This window comes from Oncorhynchus keta, chromosome 18, assembly GCF_023373465.1.
Source record: "Oncorhynchus keta strain PuntledgeMale-10-30-2019 chromosome 18, Oket_V2, whole genome shotgun sequence".
In the NCBI taxonomy this organism is placed as follows: domain Eukaryota; kingdom Metazoa; phylum Chordata; class Actinopteri; order Salmoniformes; family Salmonidae; genus Oncorhynchus; species Oncorhynchus keta.
Window position 1 is genome coordinate 24,213,818 of NC_068438.1, and position 13,802 is coordinate 24,227,619.

Sequence of the window (13,802 nt, forward strand, 5' to 3'; positions counted from 1 at the left end):
CAGAGCGGCCATCTATCTGCAAGCCTCTGTTCACAGGTTTTAGGCTGATCCTAGGAAAGTTTTGCTTTTAACCCTTACAATGTAAATGTAGAATTGTTGTCCGTTAGAACTGATTTTGGATCTGTGCTTAGAGAGAACGCCAATGAGCACGTGACGTGACATAATTTTTTTGTGTGGAATGGAAGCAGTTCGGTTTCCTTTTTCTCCTCTGATGAATCCTCCAGGCCACGCTTAGCACTGTTGCGCGTTTTGTTAGGTTAATTTAAAAGTAACAGGTAGCTAGCTTGTGTAATTGACATTTTTTAAACCTAAAACATATTTATAAATACTAAATTGATTTGAAATTGAGTACACGTTTATGCACAATGCCCAATTTTTGCGCGGCTCCAAATTGCACCAGAAAGAGCACTCAATCCGATTTGGCTTTTTTCAGGTTTCCAAGAGATCCAGAAAGGTATTACAAAGTTTGATCATCACAATATGAACCCCTACTTTTCTCGGGGAGTAATTAATTATTCTATAGCTGGCTAAATATAGCTATGTTGTGTTCAGTAGCACGCTAGTCATCAAAGCTAACTTTAGTGTATGGAAAATGGCTAGCTAGCCTGCTTGTTAGCCTGCACACTTGCAGCGGGGTAGGTGGTGTGTGTGGAGCTGTAAAGATAAGTTAGCCCCCATTTCATTCATGGTGTTGATCCATCGTACCTCTAGTGAAACGATTGGGAAATATATACACCAGGTACCATTTAATTAATGGTTCTCAAACTCTGGTCTTTTGAGAGTGAATGGGCATGCTGGTTTTTATTCCACCCCAGCACTAAAACAGAAAAATAATCAATTCAATGCAGGTGTAGAAGCACGGTGGCTAGGAAAAACTCCCAAGAAAGGCCAGAACCTAGGAAGAAACAGAGAGGAACCAGGCTATGAGGGGTGGCCAGTCCTCTTTTGGCTGTGCCGGGTGGAGATTATAACAGAACATGGCCAAGATGTTCAAATGTTAATAGATGACTAGCAGGGTCAAATAATAATTATCACAGTGGTTGTCGAGGGTGCAACAGGTCAGCATCTCAGGAGTAAATGTCAGTTGGCTTTTCATAGTGGATCATTCAGAGTATCTCTACCGCTCCTGCAGCACGGCCAGGTGGACTGGGGACAGCAAGGAGTCATAAGGCCAGGTAGTCCTGAGGCATAGTCCTAGGGCTCAGGTCCTCCGAGAGAAAGAAGGAGAGAGGGCATACTTAAATTCACACAGGACACCAGATAAGAAGAGGAATACTCCAGATATAACAGACTGACCCTAGCCCCCCGACACAAACTACTGCAGCATAAATACTGGAGGCTGAGACAGGAGGGGTCGGGAGACACAATTAATCGTCGTCTTCAGTCTGGATCTTGATTATTTAAAACTAATAGTTTTAGGTAACTAGGCCTATCAACAAAAAGCCAACTAACCCCTCCTAATATGGTTTGTTCAGATGTAGGCTCTGGGTTGAGAACTGTCGCCGGGCCGATCTGGAGGCAAAAACATCAGACCAACTCAATAAACACTACAGACTGTGTGCCAAACACTTTGACCCGGCTATGGTTTGTAAAACAGTAAGTGTGTGTCAAACCACAAAGATCTTTGTTTGAAACACGCCTACCTCACTGAACAATCTCTCTTTGTAGAGATGATCATAATCTTACATTTGAGAGGTCTTGAGCTGTGTTTTGATATTCATGTATTTGAATAACTTGTTTTTTCTTCATTATTGTTTTTCAGAGCCCTTACAGAACAGTACTGAAGGATACTGCTATTCCAACCATATTTGATTTAACAAGCCACCTCAAAAATCCTCATAGCAGACATCGCAAGCGGATCAAAGAATTGGTATATCTTTTCTTTTTTGCAAGAACTTTATATACTAGTGTTGCTTCAAAAAGGAATATTTTGCTGGCTTCATTTCTGTAGGTCTGTTTTCAATGTAATAGTAAATTGTCTAATAATAAACATTTGTCTTATCTTTTAAATAATTGTTTTAACAGACTGAAGAAGACATAAGGAGAATTAAAGAGAGAAGATGTAAGTTGCATTGTTTTTGTTTAAAAGCATTGTTGTATCCATACACCTGTTGAACATTAACTTTATATAAAATTTCATTTTTTTTCCCTTGCAGTGGCATCCTCCATTGAACAGCTCCACACAAAGAAAGACATTGAGGCAACCGAGGGTCAAGATGCCGCTGAGGAGGAAATCAAGCTGTCCGCAGAGGAGAAGGACTTCCGAGATTACCTGCGGTCTCTGTTTGAGATCGTTGTCATGCTAGGAAAGCAGAACATCCCATTGGAGACCAATGTCCCAGAAGGAGTAGCGAGAGATCCCAGTAATTTCCAGGCCTTACTGGAGTACCGCATTAATGCTGGAGATGAGGCTCTGAGGAGGCGGTTTGAGGCCACAGCAGTGAATGTGGAGTACCTCTCCGCATCCCAGCAGAGCCAGCTCCTTGAAGTCTGCGAGGGCACTGTCAGAGCGGAGGTCCTCATGGAGGTGAGAGAGAGTCGCTTCTTCTCACTGGTCACAGGGGACCTGGTGGAGTTCGCTGGGGAGAGACACCTGCCTCTCTTTCTGCGGTTTGTAGACCAGTCCAATGCTCTCAGGGAGGAGTTCTTGGACTTTCTGCCGTTCGAGGGGGACGAGGCCTCACTGGTAGAGAAGCTGGAGACCCAGGTGACAGACGGGTGGGGGCTGAGAATGGAGGACTGCCGCGGCCAGGCCCATGTAGCCACCGGCACCTTCGCCACTAAGATGAAAGCTGTGGCCGTCGGACTGATGGCAAAGTACCCCATGGCAATGCACACGCCTTGTTCCACCTGCGCACTGAATATCCACCTGGCCAACAGCCTTCCCTTCCCCAGCGTGCAGGTTGTCATGGCAACCCTGAGAAAGATTGATGTCTTCTTTAAGCAGTCTCGCTCTTTGCAGGCTGAGCTGGAGAAGGCCATCTCTGTTTACCACCAAGAAAATGATGAGAAGGCAGCCGAGCTGAAGGAGGCCTGTAGCTCTAACTGGACAGAGCAGCACAACGTGTTTGAACTGACTGTGGACCTGCTTGAGTCCCTCCTGCTGTGCATGGACTGCATTCGGGACAATGAGAATGTCAAGTTCCCAGATGCTATAACTGGGGACGCCTACTCAATCGCAGAGACCCTGGCTGACTTTGAGTTCATTGTCACCTTGGTCATCCTGAAAAACGCTCTTTCTTTCACACGAGCCTTTGGCAAAAACCTGCAAGGGGAAGCCCTTGATGTGTTTTTCGCTGCCAACAGTCTAACAGCCGTCCTGCACTCTCTGAATGAAGTCTTCGACAACATTGAAATCTACCATGAGTTTTGGTTTGAGGAAGCTGTGAATCTGGCGGGTACCATGGAGATCCCAGTGAAGGTGCCTCGTCTGTTCCTCCGGAAGCACCGTTCGGCCGACGCAGGTGAGATCCCTCCAGAGACTTACTTCAAGGAGTACGTGACAGTCCCTGTGATCCGTGGCGTCATCGATGAGGTGGACGACATCTTCTCCCAGAGCAACCTCAAAGCCCTCAAGTGCCTGTCCCTGGTCCCTGCCATCATGGGCCAGATGAAGTTCAACACCTCAGAGGAGAACCATGCAGATGTGTACTGCAAGGACCTCCCCAACCCAGACACGCTGCCCGCTGAGCTGCATTGCTGGAAGATCAAATGGAAGCACCGGAGCAAGGAGGTCCGCCTGCCCGCCACCATCCACGAGACACTTCAGCTGTCGGACGTCAAGTTCTTCCCCAACGTCAACTGCTTCCTGAAGGTCCTGACCACCTTGCCTGTCCTGATGCTGGAGGACAGCAACAGCTCTGAGACATCCAGGAAACGCCTGCAGACTTATTTCAGTGACACACCTATCAAACACAGGTGCAAGGGTCTGGCTGTGCTCCACATAAACTCTCACGTTAAGCATGACCTGGATGTCATGGTAGACAAATACTGCAGACTGCACCCTGAGGATGAGCCTGAACATGGGGTTGAGGCTGAGATCAGCACTGTGGTGATATAGGATATTAAGTTTGTTCAGTATAAGGGGACAAAATCAAATTAAAATTACATTCAAATAACGTCTCCCTGTTTTATTATAACTTTAGTGTTTGATAGGTTAATGTGAATTGTAACTGTAAAGTCTGAGTAAAATATGACCTCTAGACAAGGGTTATTTTAGGCATAATTGTGCAGGGTAGCCTCGTGGTTAGAGCGTTGGACTAGTAACCGAAAGGTTGCAAGTTCAAATCCCTGAGCTGACGAGGTAAAAATCTGTCTTTCTGCCCCTGAACAGGCTCCCAGTGAACCGTTCAAGAATTTGTTCTTAACTGACTTGCCTAGTTAAATAAAGGTTAAAAAAAAAATATATATATATATATATATATATAGCCATTAAAAATGTTTCTAAAAAAATTGAATTAAATGCCACTTGGTGTCTTGAATAATACTGCTCTGTATTTTATTGGTATTCATCATATACATTTGTTGTTTTAGGCGTAAAGTCTAACTATAGGCTACCACTATAACTTTGGAGCGTAAGTATGTTTTTGTCATCATTATTTGCAAGTCTGTCTTATGACAACTTTACAAAAAGGTTATACCATTTCCCTCCTTTATGATACAAGCACAAGTCTACCAATTACTGTGACCTGCCCATGACCTCGCGTAGAGTCAGGAAAATGATCCCAAGATACTGTAACGATATAATGTTGCAATTTTACGGTAGTCTACGTTATTGCTAGGATGTCAAGAGTGTTGTCTTGAAATTATTTGGGAAAATCCACAAGAGGGCAGGCAGTACCATCTCAAAAGTGTCAAAGTACATATCGTCATCCCGAAAGAGCCATAGGCCTAGTAATGGCGTCTTTTTGTAGGCACTAATTCCGCAATGGTTCATTGGACAAAGCCTATGGGGAAAATAATGCCGTTTTTTAAAATTGAAACACCGAAAATAAGATAGCGGTAAATTCATGAAGGTCATGTTAACGGACTGATATTATCGCACAGAACAAAAGCTCTCATAAACCTTGTGTTAAACTCGAACCTAATTTTTGGCATTTATCCCAAAACACTGTTTTTCGCCTTACTTTTCCCCATAGGAGTGGTTGAATGAACTAGCGGCAACTCATTTCCGTTTTTTAGGACTACAACTGGCGAGATGGTAAATTGATACACATTATTACAGCTCAAAATTACCTGTTGGAAACAATTCTGATAATAACAAGAATGTGTAATATGTCTCGGTAACAACCTTAATATGGTGTTTTAGTATGTAATCACTTAATTGGGCGAGAGTTATGCATATGTAGCTAGTTGACAGCTTTTTCTGTTTGGTATGTCTGACATCACACGGCGCCAAGAACTACGCGGGCACAACTGTGAGCTCCAAATACGTTCACTTTTAAAATGGGATGCAAGCAGGTCAAGCAAGACAGTTCATTCTAGCGATTCAGTGAACCGTTCATTTTCCACCGGTTTTATTTTCTGTCTACAGAGGAAATTAAATGAATAGGATATTTATCTAAATGTTTTCCTGGTGGAGGAAATCCACAGTAAGGTAGGAAGCAACATTGTTATTTGGATATATTAAAACAGATTGCAGATAAATGAATGATTATCAATGCTAAAATGTACACTCCGGGATTTATTCTGGTAATAACAAAATTATGAACTTAATTGTGGAATTTATTTTTATATCCCTATTTGAGCAGAATTAATAAGTAAAGAGGCACAAACAAGACTTGTTCTATGATATTGAAATGAACCACACTTTTTTAAAGATTCAACGCTGACTTCTGGAATAACAACGAAGAGCTACCTCCACTGCATGTTCTGTCAGTTCCTCCACATCACCTTCCTCAAACTATGCACTGGAATCCAGTGGCTGTAAGCAAATCAATTATTCTCACTAGCTCTATGCAACTTTCTAACTAATCGTCATCCTGATAGGCTACTACTTGCAACATGGTAGGAAGCTTCAGGTAAAATATTTTATTATTGTTCATGTACATCAGGGATTAGCCGGCGGACCAATATATATTAAATATATACACTACCAGTCAAAAGTTTGGACAACTACACCTACTTTTTCTTTATTTTTTACTATTTTCTACATTGTAGAACAATAGTGAAACCATCAAAACTATTAAATAACACATATGGAATCATGTAGTAACCAAAAAATGTAAAAACAAATAAAAAATATATTTGAGATTCTTCAAAGGAGGGAAGATGGCGGGAAACACACATGCGGAGATCATCCGTTCATCCGTTCACCGACTCTGCATCTCACAGACATGCAGTTGGAACCAAACATCTCAAAAGGACATATTTCCACTCGTCTAATGTCCATTGCTCGTGTTTCTTGGCCTAAGCAAGTATCTTATTATTGGTGTCCTTTAGTAGTGGTTTCTTTGCAGCAATTCGACCATGAAAACCTGATTCACGCAGTCTCTGAACAGTTGATGTTGAGATGTGTCTGTTACTTGAACTTTGTGAAGCATTTATTTGGGCTGCAATTTCTGAGGCTAGTAACTCTAATGAACTTATCCTCTGCAGCAGAGGTAACTCTGGGTCTTCCTTTCCTATGGCGGTCATCATGAGAGCCAATTTCATCATAGTGTTTGAAGGTTTTTGCGACTGCACTTTTCCGCATTGACTGGCCTTCATGTCTTAAAGTAATGATGGACTGTCGTTTCTCTTGGCTTATTTGAGCTGTTCTTGCCATAATATGGACTTGGTCTTTTACCAAATAGGGATATTTATTTATTTTTATTTTTATTTCATCTTTATTTAACCAGGTAGGCCAGTTGGGAACAACTTCGCATTTACAACTGCGACCTAGCCAGAGTTACACATAAACAAACGTACAGTCAATAACACAATAGAAAAATCTATGTACAGTGTGTGCAAATGTAGAAGATTATGGAGGTAAGGCAATAAACAGGCCATAGAGGCGAAATAATTACAATTTAGCATTAAACACTGGTGTAATAGATGTGCAGATGATGATGTGCAAGTAGAGATACTGGGGTGCAAAAGAGCAAGAAGATAAATAACAATATGGGGATGAGGTAGTTGGGTGTGCTATTTACAGATTGACTGTGTACAGGTACAGTGATCGGTAAGCTACTCTGACAGCTGATGCTTAAAGTTAGAGAGGGAGATATGTCTCCAGCTTCATTGATTTTTGCAATTCGTTACAGTCATTGGCAGCAGAGAACTGGAAGGAAAGGCGGTCAAAGCAGGTGTTGGCTTTGTGGATGACCAGTAAAATATACCTGCTGGAACGTGTGCTACGGGTGGGTGTTGCTATGGTGACCAGTGAGCTGAGATAAGGCGGGGCTTTACCTAGCAAAGACTGGAGCCAGTGGGTTTTGTGACGATTATGTAGCGGGGGCCAGCCAACGAGAGCATACAGGTCGCGGTGGTGGGTAGTATATGGGGCTTTGATGACAAAACGGATGGTAGAGTGTTGGAGGTTATTTTGTAAATGACATCACCGAAGTCAAGGATCGGTAGGATAGTCAGTTTTACAATGGTATGTTTGGCAGCATGAGTGGAAGAGGCTTTGTTGTGAAATAGGAAGCCGATGCTAGATTTAATTTTGGATTGGAGATGTGAGTCTGGAAGGAGAGTTTGCAGTCTAACCAGACACCTAACTATTTGGAGTTGTCCACATATTCTAAGTCAGAACCGTCCAGAGTAGTGATGCTAGTCGGGCGGACGGGTGCGGGCAGAAATCAGTTGAAGATCATGCATTTAGTTTTACTTGCATTTAAAAGCAGTTGGAGGCCATGGAAGGAGTGTTGTACGGCATTCAAGCTCATTTGGAGGTTTGTTAACATAGTGTCCAAAGAAGGGCCAGATGTATACAGAATGGGGTCATCTGCGTAGAGATAGATCAGAGAATCCCCAGCAGCAAGAGCGACATCATTGATATATACAGAGAAAAGAGTCAGCCCAAGAATTGAACCCTGTGGCACCCCCATAGAGACTGCCAGAGGTCCAGACAACAGGCCCTCCGATTTAACACACTGAACTCTATCTAAGAAGTAGTTGGTGAACCAGGCGAGGCAGTCATTTGAGAAACTGATATGAGAATTATGTTCTCAATGTTCATAACCCAAACCCAAACCCAATTTAATTCACAACTCAGCCTGAAACCTAGAATTTGTAAGAAACTGGTTGAAATGAATCAGACGGAGGCCCAGCTACGGTAGTAAGTTTATTTACGAGAGCGCGCTGCTCTATTGTACAAAACAATTCATTTTATACTGGCTTCTTCACACAAACATACGCACACACATTCACACTAACATACGCAGACACATTCACACTAACATTAGCACACAATGTCCTGCTACCCAGCCGACAAAGATTAGGGGATTCCGGGAGACTTACTCCCCATCCTCCCTCAAGATAGGGAGACCCTGGGAAGTACTCTCAGTGGCCCCAGCCAAGGTCGGCACTGAATCTTGCTCAGACAGTCTGTCTGTTATTCAAATAAGGTTTATAGACATATTGTACAGACTATGGTTATACATAATTCTAATCAATTTCATACTCATACGATCATACGGCTTCAGGGTGGACTATTCTAGTCATTCATATAAATTCCATCAACAGAAACCAAGGCTATCATACGGCTTCAGGGTGGACTATTCTAGTCATTCATATAAATTCCATCAACAGAAACCAAGGCTATTGAGTCTATCTTCTTTATACCTTGTCACAACACAACTGATTGGCTCAAACAAAGTTTTTCCCTATTTGTTTACACACTAAAATTGGAACTTGAAATGCAATCACCGAAACCTGAAACTCATGTACCAAATCCCTAAACCAAGTCTGCAAAATTGCAAGCACTATTCCTGCTTTACACTCAGTTTACAATTCTATATCACACTTTTTGCAAAACACTACACACAGTTATCTATATTAGGCACAACATTCAACATCAAGATTTAGATGCAAGTGGCTGTTCCACTGGTTGTCATAAGGTGTATGCACCAATTTGTAAGTCGCTCTGGATAAGAGCGTCTGCTAAATGACTTAAATGTAAATGTTAAATGTAATTTAAATCTCTGCCAAGCTCTATACACCAATTGGCAACTCCCACTCCTCACAGGTGTAAACACTAGTTGCTGAATTGTTCACTTAGAAATCAGAGCTTTAATGCTATAAAAAGCCACAGATGAGCTCTCCTGTTTTGGAGGAAAATGGAAGTCAATGGTGAAGCAAGAGCTAGAGGTGAAGGAGTGAGAGTCAGAGGAGGATGAGGAAGGACAGTTGTCTCAGATGAGATCAGGGTCACATTGGTTGACCATGTGTTCAACCATGGATTGAGTGTGAGGGAGGCTGGGTAGAGAGTTAAACCGTGTAGCGGCCCAACCTGTATATTTGAGTAGGTATACATTACTGTAACAATCTTTTACAACTGGCTACAGTATAACACTGAAAATGGAAAAGGCATAAACCTACTGATGGGATATTCATAGTAGTGTTTTGTGTTGAGCACATCAGTGTGTTGTTGGTTGGTAGACAGCTCTATTCATATGATGCATGTGTGTGTTATTTTGATGCAAAAAATAACATTTTGGAAAAAGAACAGTTCTGACTGCAGTGTTTGCTTTTGCTAGAGATTTGTAAGAGTTTTGCATTTTGTGATTTTGTGTTTAGAGTTTTGGGAAAATGGGCCAAAGATTCAGCAAACGTGTGTAAACAATTGTGGAAGTGTAAGAAGGAATGACATTTTACTTTTAACAAGGCACACCTGTTAATTGAAATGCATTCCAGGTGACTTCCTCATGAAGCTAGTTAAAATAATGCCAAGAGTGTGCAAAGCTGTCATTAAGGCAAAGGGTGGCTACTTTGAAGAATCTCAAATCTAAAATATTTTTATTTGTTTAAGATTGTTTTGGTTACTACATGATTCCATATGTTATTTCATAGTTCAATGTATTCACTATTATTCTACAACGTAGAAAATAGTTTTTAAAAATAAAGAAAAACCCTTGAATGAGTAGGTGTGTTCAAACATTTGACTGGTACTGTATATGTTTTATGCAAATAAAATAGGAACTCAGTCGGGGTCTCAATTTACTGTTGAGAGTTAGAATAATAGAATACACAAGGTGCAATTTAGAAATTGGGTTGTACATCAGCAGTCACTCAATTAGCCCATGTCAGCAATTTTTTTGTAGATTGGTAAAATTAGTCTAGCAGCCAGTGATCTAAACTTTTAAGCATGGTCGAATTACCAACCGTGGTGGGGTCCATTGATCATCAGTTATCATATTAAAAAAGTCCTACACCCTATGGCAAAATGTGTAGAATTGCAGGAAATTAACTGAAAAACTACACATTTTTCTCCCCACCACATGGCAAAATAAATAGAATTGCATGAAATTAGTTATACAATTTCTATATCTTCTCTGCAGCCCACAGCAAAATGTGTAGAATTGCAGCAAACTTGCTTTAAAACTGCAACATTTTCTCTACGCTCCGTGGAAAAATGTGCAGAATTGCAGGAAATTAACTTTAAAACATTCAATTGTTCTCTGAGTTGTCACGACAGGGACAGCTAAAATGTTTTGCTCGCAAGATTGGGGGTATGAATGTGGATACACAGTCACACGAGCCACTGCTGCGGCTCATGATAAATTCAGTTTTTTTGTGGCCCCCACCTCCACCAAAGTTGCCCATCCCTGATGTACATATGCATTTGCTTTAATAAAGTTTCTAATTAATTGGAGAATCCCATTGAAAACGTTGTATAGCCTGCTGAATTGTCTCTGTAAGTGTTCAGGAGAATACAATTCCAGATGTGAGTTGAAGCGAGGGGCTTAAGTACTTTGAACCCTGCCAATGTAGAACAGATCCTCTTATAACACCTGTCTCTCAAAATGTTTAAATCAGGTTTAACACCCCTGTTGAAAGTTATCTGGGTCTGGACCCCACCCTCTGAAACTAGATCCTGGACTTCCTGACCAGCAGACCACAGGCTGTGAGGATTGGCAACAACACCTCCTCCACACGGACTCTTAACACATGGGCCCCCAGGTCCTCAGTCCTATGCTGAATGCCCTGTTCACCCACGGCCACGTGGCTTTGCACGACACCAATTCCATCAAGTTTGCTGATGACACCACGGTTGTAGGCCTGGTAACCAACAACGATGAGTCCATATCAATGAGACTGCAGTAGAGAATCACGAGTTCTACATGTTTATGGATGCACATCACTGAGGACTTGTCGTGGACCAACCACCACTCTTGTCAAGAGGGCGGAACAGCGTCTCTACTCCCTAAGGTGGCGGAAGACATTTGGCATGACGCCCTGGGTCCTTTCCCACCCAACCCGGACATCTACTCAAAAAGGGACACGAGGAAGGCATGCAGCATCATCAAGGACCCCATACAGACCCCATACAATCCTTTAAAGCATCCTTCCATCCTTCCGCATTTTAGATTATAGTTTTTTCCCTCTCTTTCACGTATCACTCTTTTTTCTTGTTTTTCCTTCACCCATGATTATTTATTATTAAGCTCTATGTTCATGCCTGCCTGCTTCCATGGCTTTTGCACTTTGTGTGGGAGTTGGATGGCATATCTGTCACGTTCTGACCTTAGTTCCTTTTTTATGTATTCATTTTAGTTGGTCAGGGCGTGAGTTGGGGTGGGCATTCTATGTTGTTTTTCTATGTTTTGTTCTGTTGTTATATTTCTATGTGTTTGGCCTAGTATGGTTCTCAATCAGAGGCAGGTGTCAGTCGTTGTCTCTGATTGGGAGCCATATTTAGGGAGCCTGTTTTCTATTGTGTTTTGTGGGTGGTTGTATCCTGTGTTAGTGGTTTCACCATACGGGACTTCTGTTTGTTTTGGTCAGTGGTCTGTTGATTTATTAAATATATCATTATGGACACTTACCACGCTGCACATTGGTCTGATCCTTGCTGCTCCTCCTCTGAAGAAGAGGAATTTCGTTACAGAACCACCCACCAGAAAAGGAACAAGCAGTGTGGTAACGGGCAGCAGAAATCTCAAGACTCATGGAGATTTTGGAAGGCAAGGCACCCTGGGCACAGGCTGGGGAATATCGCCGCCCCAAGGCAGAGATGGAGGCAGCTAAAGCTGAGCGGCGGTGGTGTGAGGAGTGCGGCTGGGACGAGAGGCAGCCCAAAAACTTATTGGGGGGGGCACACGGGGAGTGTGGCTAAGTCAGGTAGGAGACTTCAGCCAACTCCCCATGCTTATCGTGGAGAGAGGTGGACCAGGCAGACACCGTGTTATGCCGTGAGGCACACGCATATTGCACCGGTGCGCAGGCATAGCCCGGTGCGTTACAGCACAGCGCCTCGCATCGGCCGGGCTAGAGTGGGCATCGAGCCAGGTGCCATGAAGCCGGCTCAGCGCATTTGGTCTCCAGTGCGTCTCCTCGGGCCGGGGTACATGGCACCAGCCCTACGCATGGTGTCCCCGGTTCTCCAGCACAGCCACTGTTGGCTAAACAATTTCGTAGTAAAGTCAAGTGCCATCTCTTTCCCATTGATTATAATCTCCTGTTGTACAAAAAAAAATGCATAAATTTTCCAGAGGCTCAGAGTTTGTCTTATATTTCCAGGTAGCTCCTTTCTTCTTATGTCCTTCACTTCTAAATTTTCCCGCCCCCTGTTTTCTTTTTTGTATTGATACATTTTTAAATGTTTTATTCTGTTAGTAGATTTTGAAAAGCTGTGTTAATCATTCTCCAAATGAATCATGCAAATTAGCATTTTATCATTAGAGGTAGAAAGTATTTCTGAAATACTACTTGAATTATTACCGTAAAATATTATTGTAATATTACACATTCTTGCCAGTTACATATCTAGCCCTCCTTATTAGTCTTCCTCACTGCTAATAGAATTAGTAGCATAGCTAACTAAATACCTAGCTGGACTAGCTGCATTGGTCGTTTTGCACTAACTGTTTTGACTCATCACATAAGCTGCTGCTATTGTTTATTATCTATCCTGTTGTCTAGTCACTTTACCCCTACATACAGTGCCTTCGGAAAGTATTCAGACCCATTGACTTTTTCCACATTTTGTTACGTAACAGCCTTGTTCTAAAATGGATTACACAAAAAAAATCCTCAGCAATCTACACACAACACCCCATAATTACTAAGCAAAAACTGTTTTTTAGACATTTTTACAAAATGTGTTAACTGAAATACCTTATTGACATAAGTATTCAGATCCTTTGCTATGAGACTCAAAATTGAGGTCAGATGCATCCTGTTTCCATTGATCATCCATGAGATGTTTCTAAAACTTGATTGGAGTCTACCTGTGGTAAATTTAATTGATTGGACATGATTTGGAAAGGCTCACACCTGTCAATATAGGGTCCCACAGTTAACAGTGCATGTCAGAGCAAAAATACAAGCCATGAGGTTGAAGGAATTGCCCTTAGAGCACTTGACAGGATTGGGGAAGGGTACTGAAACATTTATGCAGCATTGAAGGTCCCCAAGAACACAGTGGCCTCCATCATTCTTAAATGGAAGAATTTTGGAACCACCAAGACTCTTCCTAGAGCTGGCCACCTGGCCAAACTGTGCAGTCGTGGGAGATGGGCCTTGGTCAGGTAGGTGACGAAGAACTCAATGTTCACTCTGACAGAGCTCTACAGTTCCTCTGTGGAGATGGATGGACAACCATCTCTGCAGCACTCCGCCAATCAGGCCTTTATGGTAGAGTGGCCAGATGGAAGCCA

General features: G+C 42.4%; 1 protein-coding gene and 1 long non-coding RNA gene across 2 annotated transcripts; both read left to right on the plus strand.

Annotated features, from left to right (window-relative positions):
* Positions 1-148: 148 nt before the first annotated feature.
* On the plus strand, positions 149-4,118 carry LOC118397478 (52 kDa repressor of the inhibitor of the protein kinase-like). The gene is made up of 5 exons (XM_035792254.2): positions 149-454; positions 1,476-1,596; positions 1,763-1,870; positions 2,026-2,062; positions 2,157-4,118. Exons 1-5 carry the CDS (start codon positions 366-368, stop codon positions 4,058-4,060), a joined length of 2,259 nt encoding a protein of 752 aa, XP_035648147.1. The 5' UTR covers positions 149-365; the 3' UTR covers positions 4,061-4,118.
* Positions 4,119-5,189: 1,071 nt separating this feature from the next.
* LOC118396976 (uncharacterized) lies at positions 5,190-13,071 on the plus strand. The gene is made up of 3 exons (XR_004828306.2): positions 5,190-5,596; positions 5,820-5,925; positions 10,960-13,071. It is a non-coding gene; the product is annotated as an uncharacterized LOC118396976 (long non-coding RNA).
* Positions 13,072-13,802: the final 731 nt, after the last annotated feature.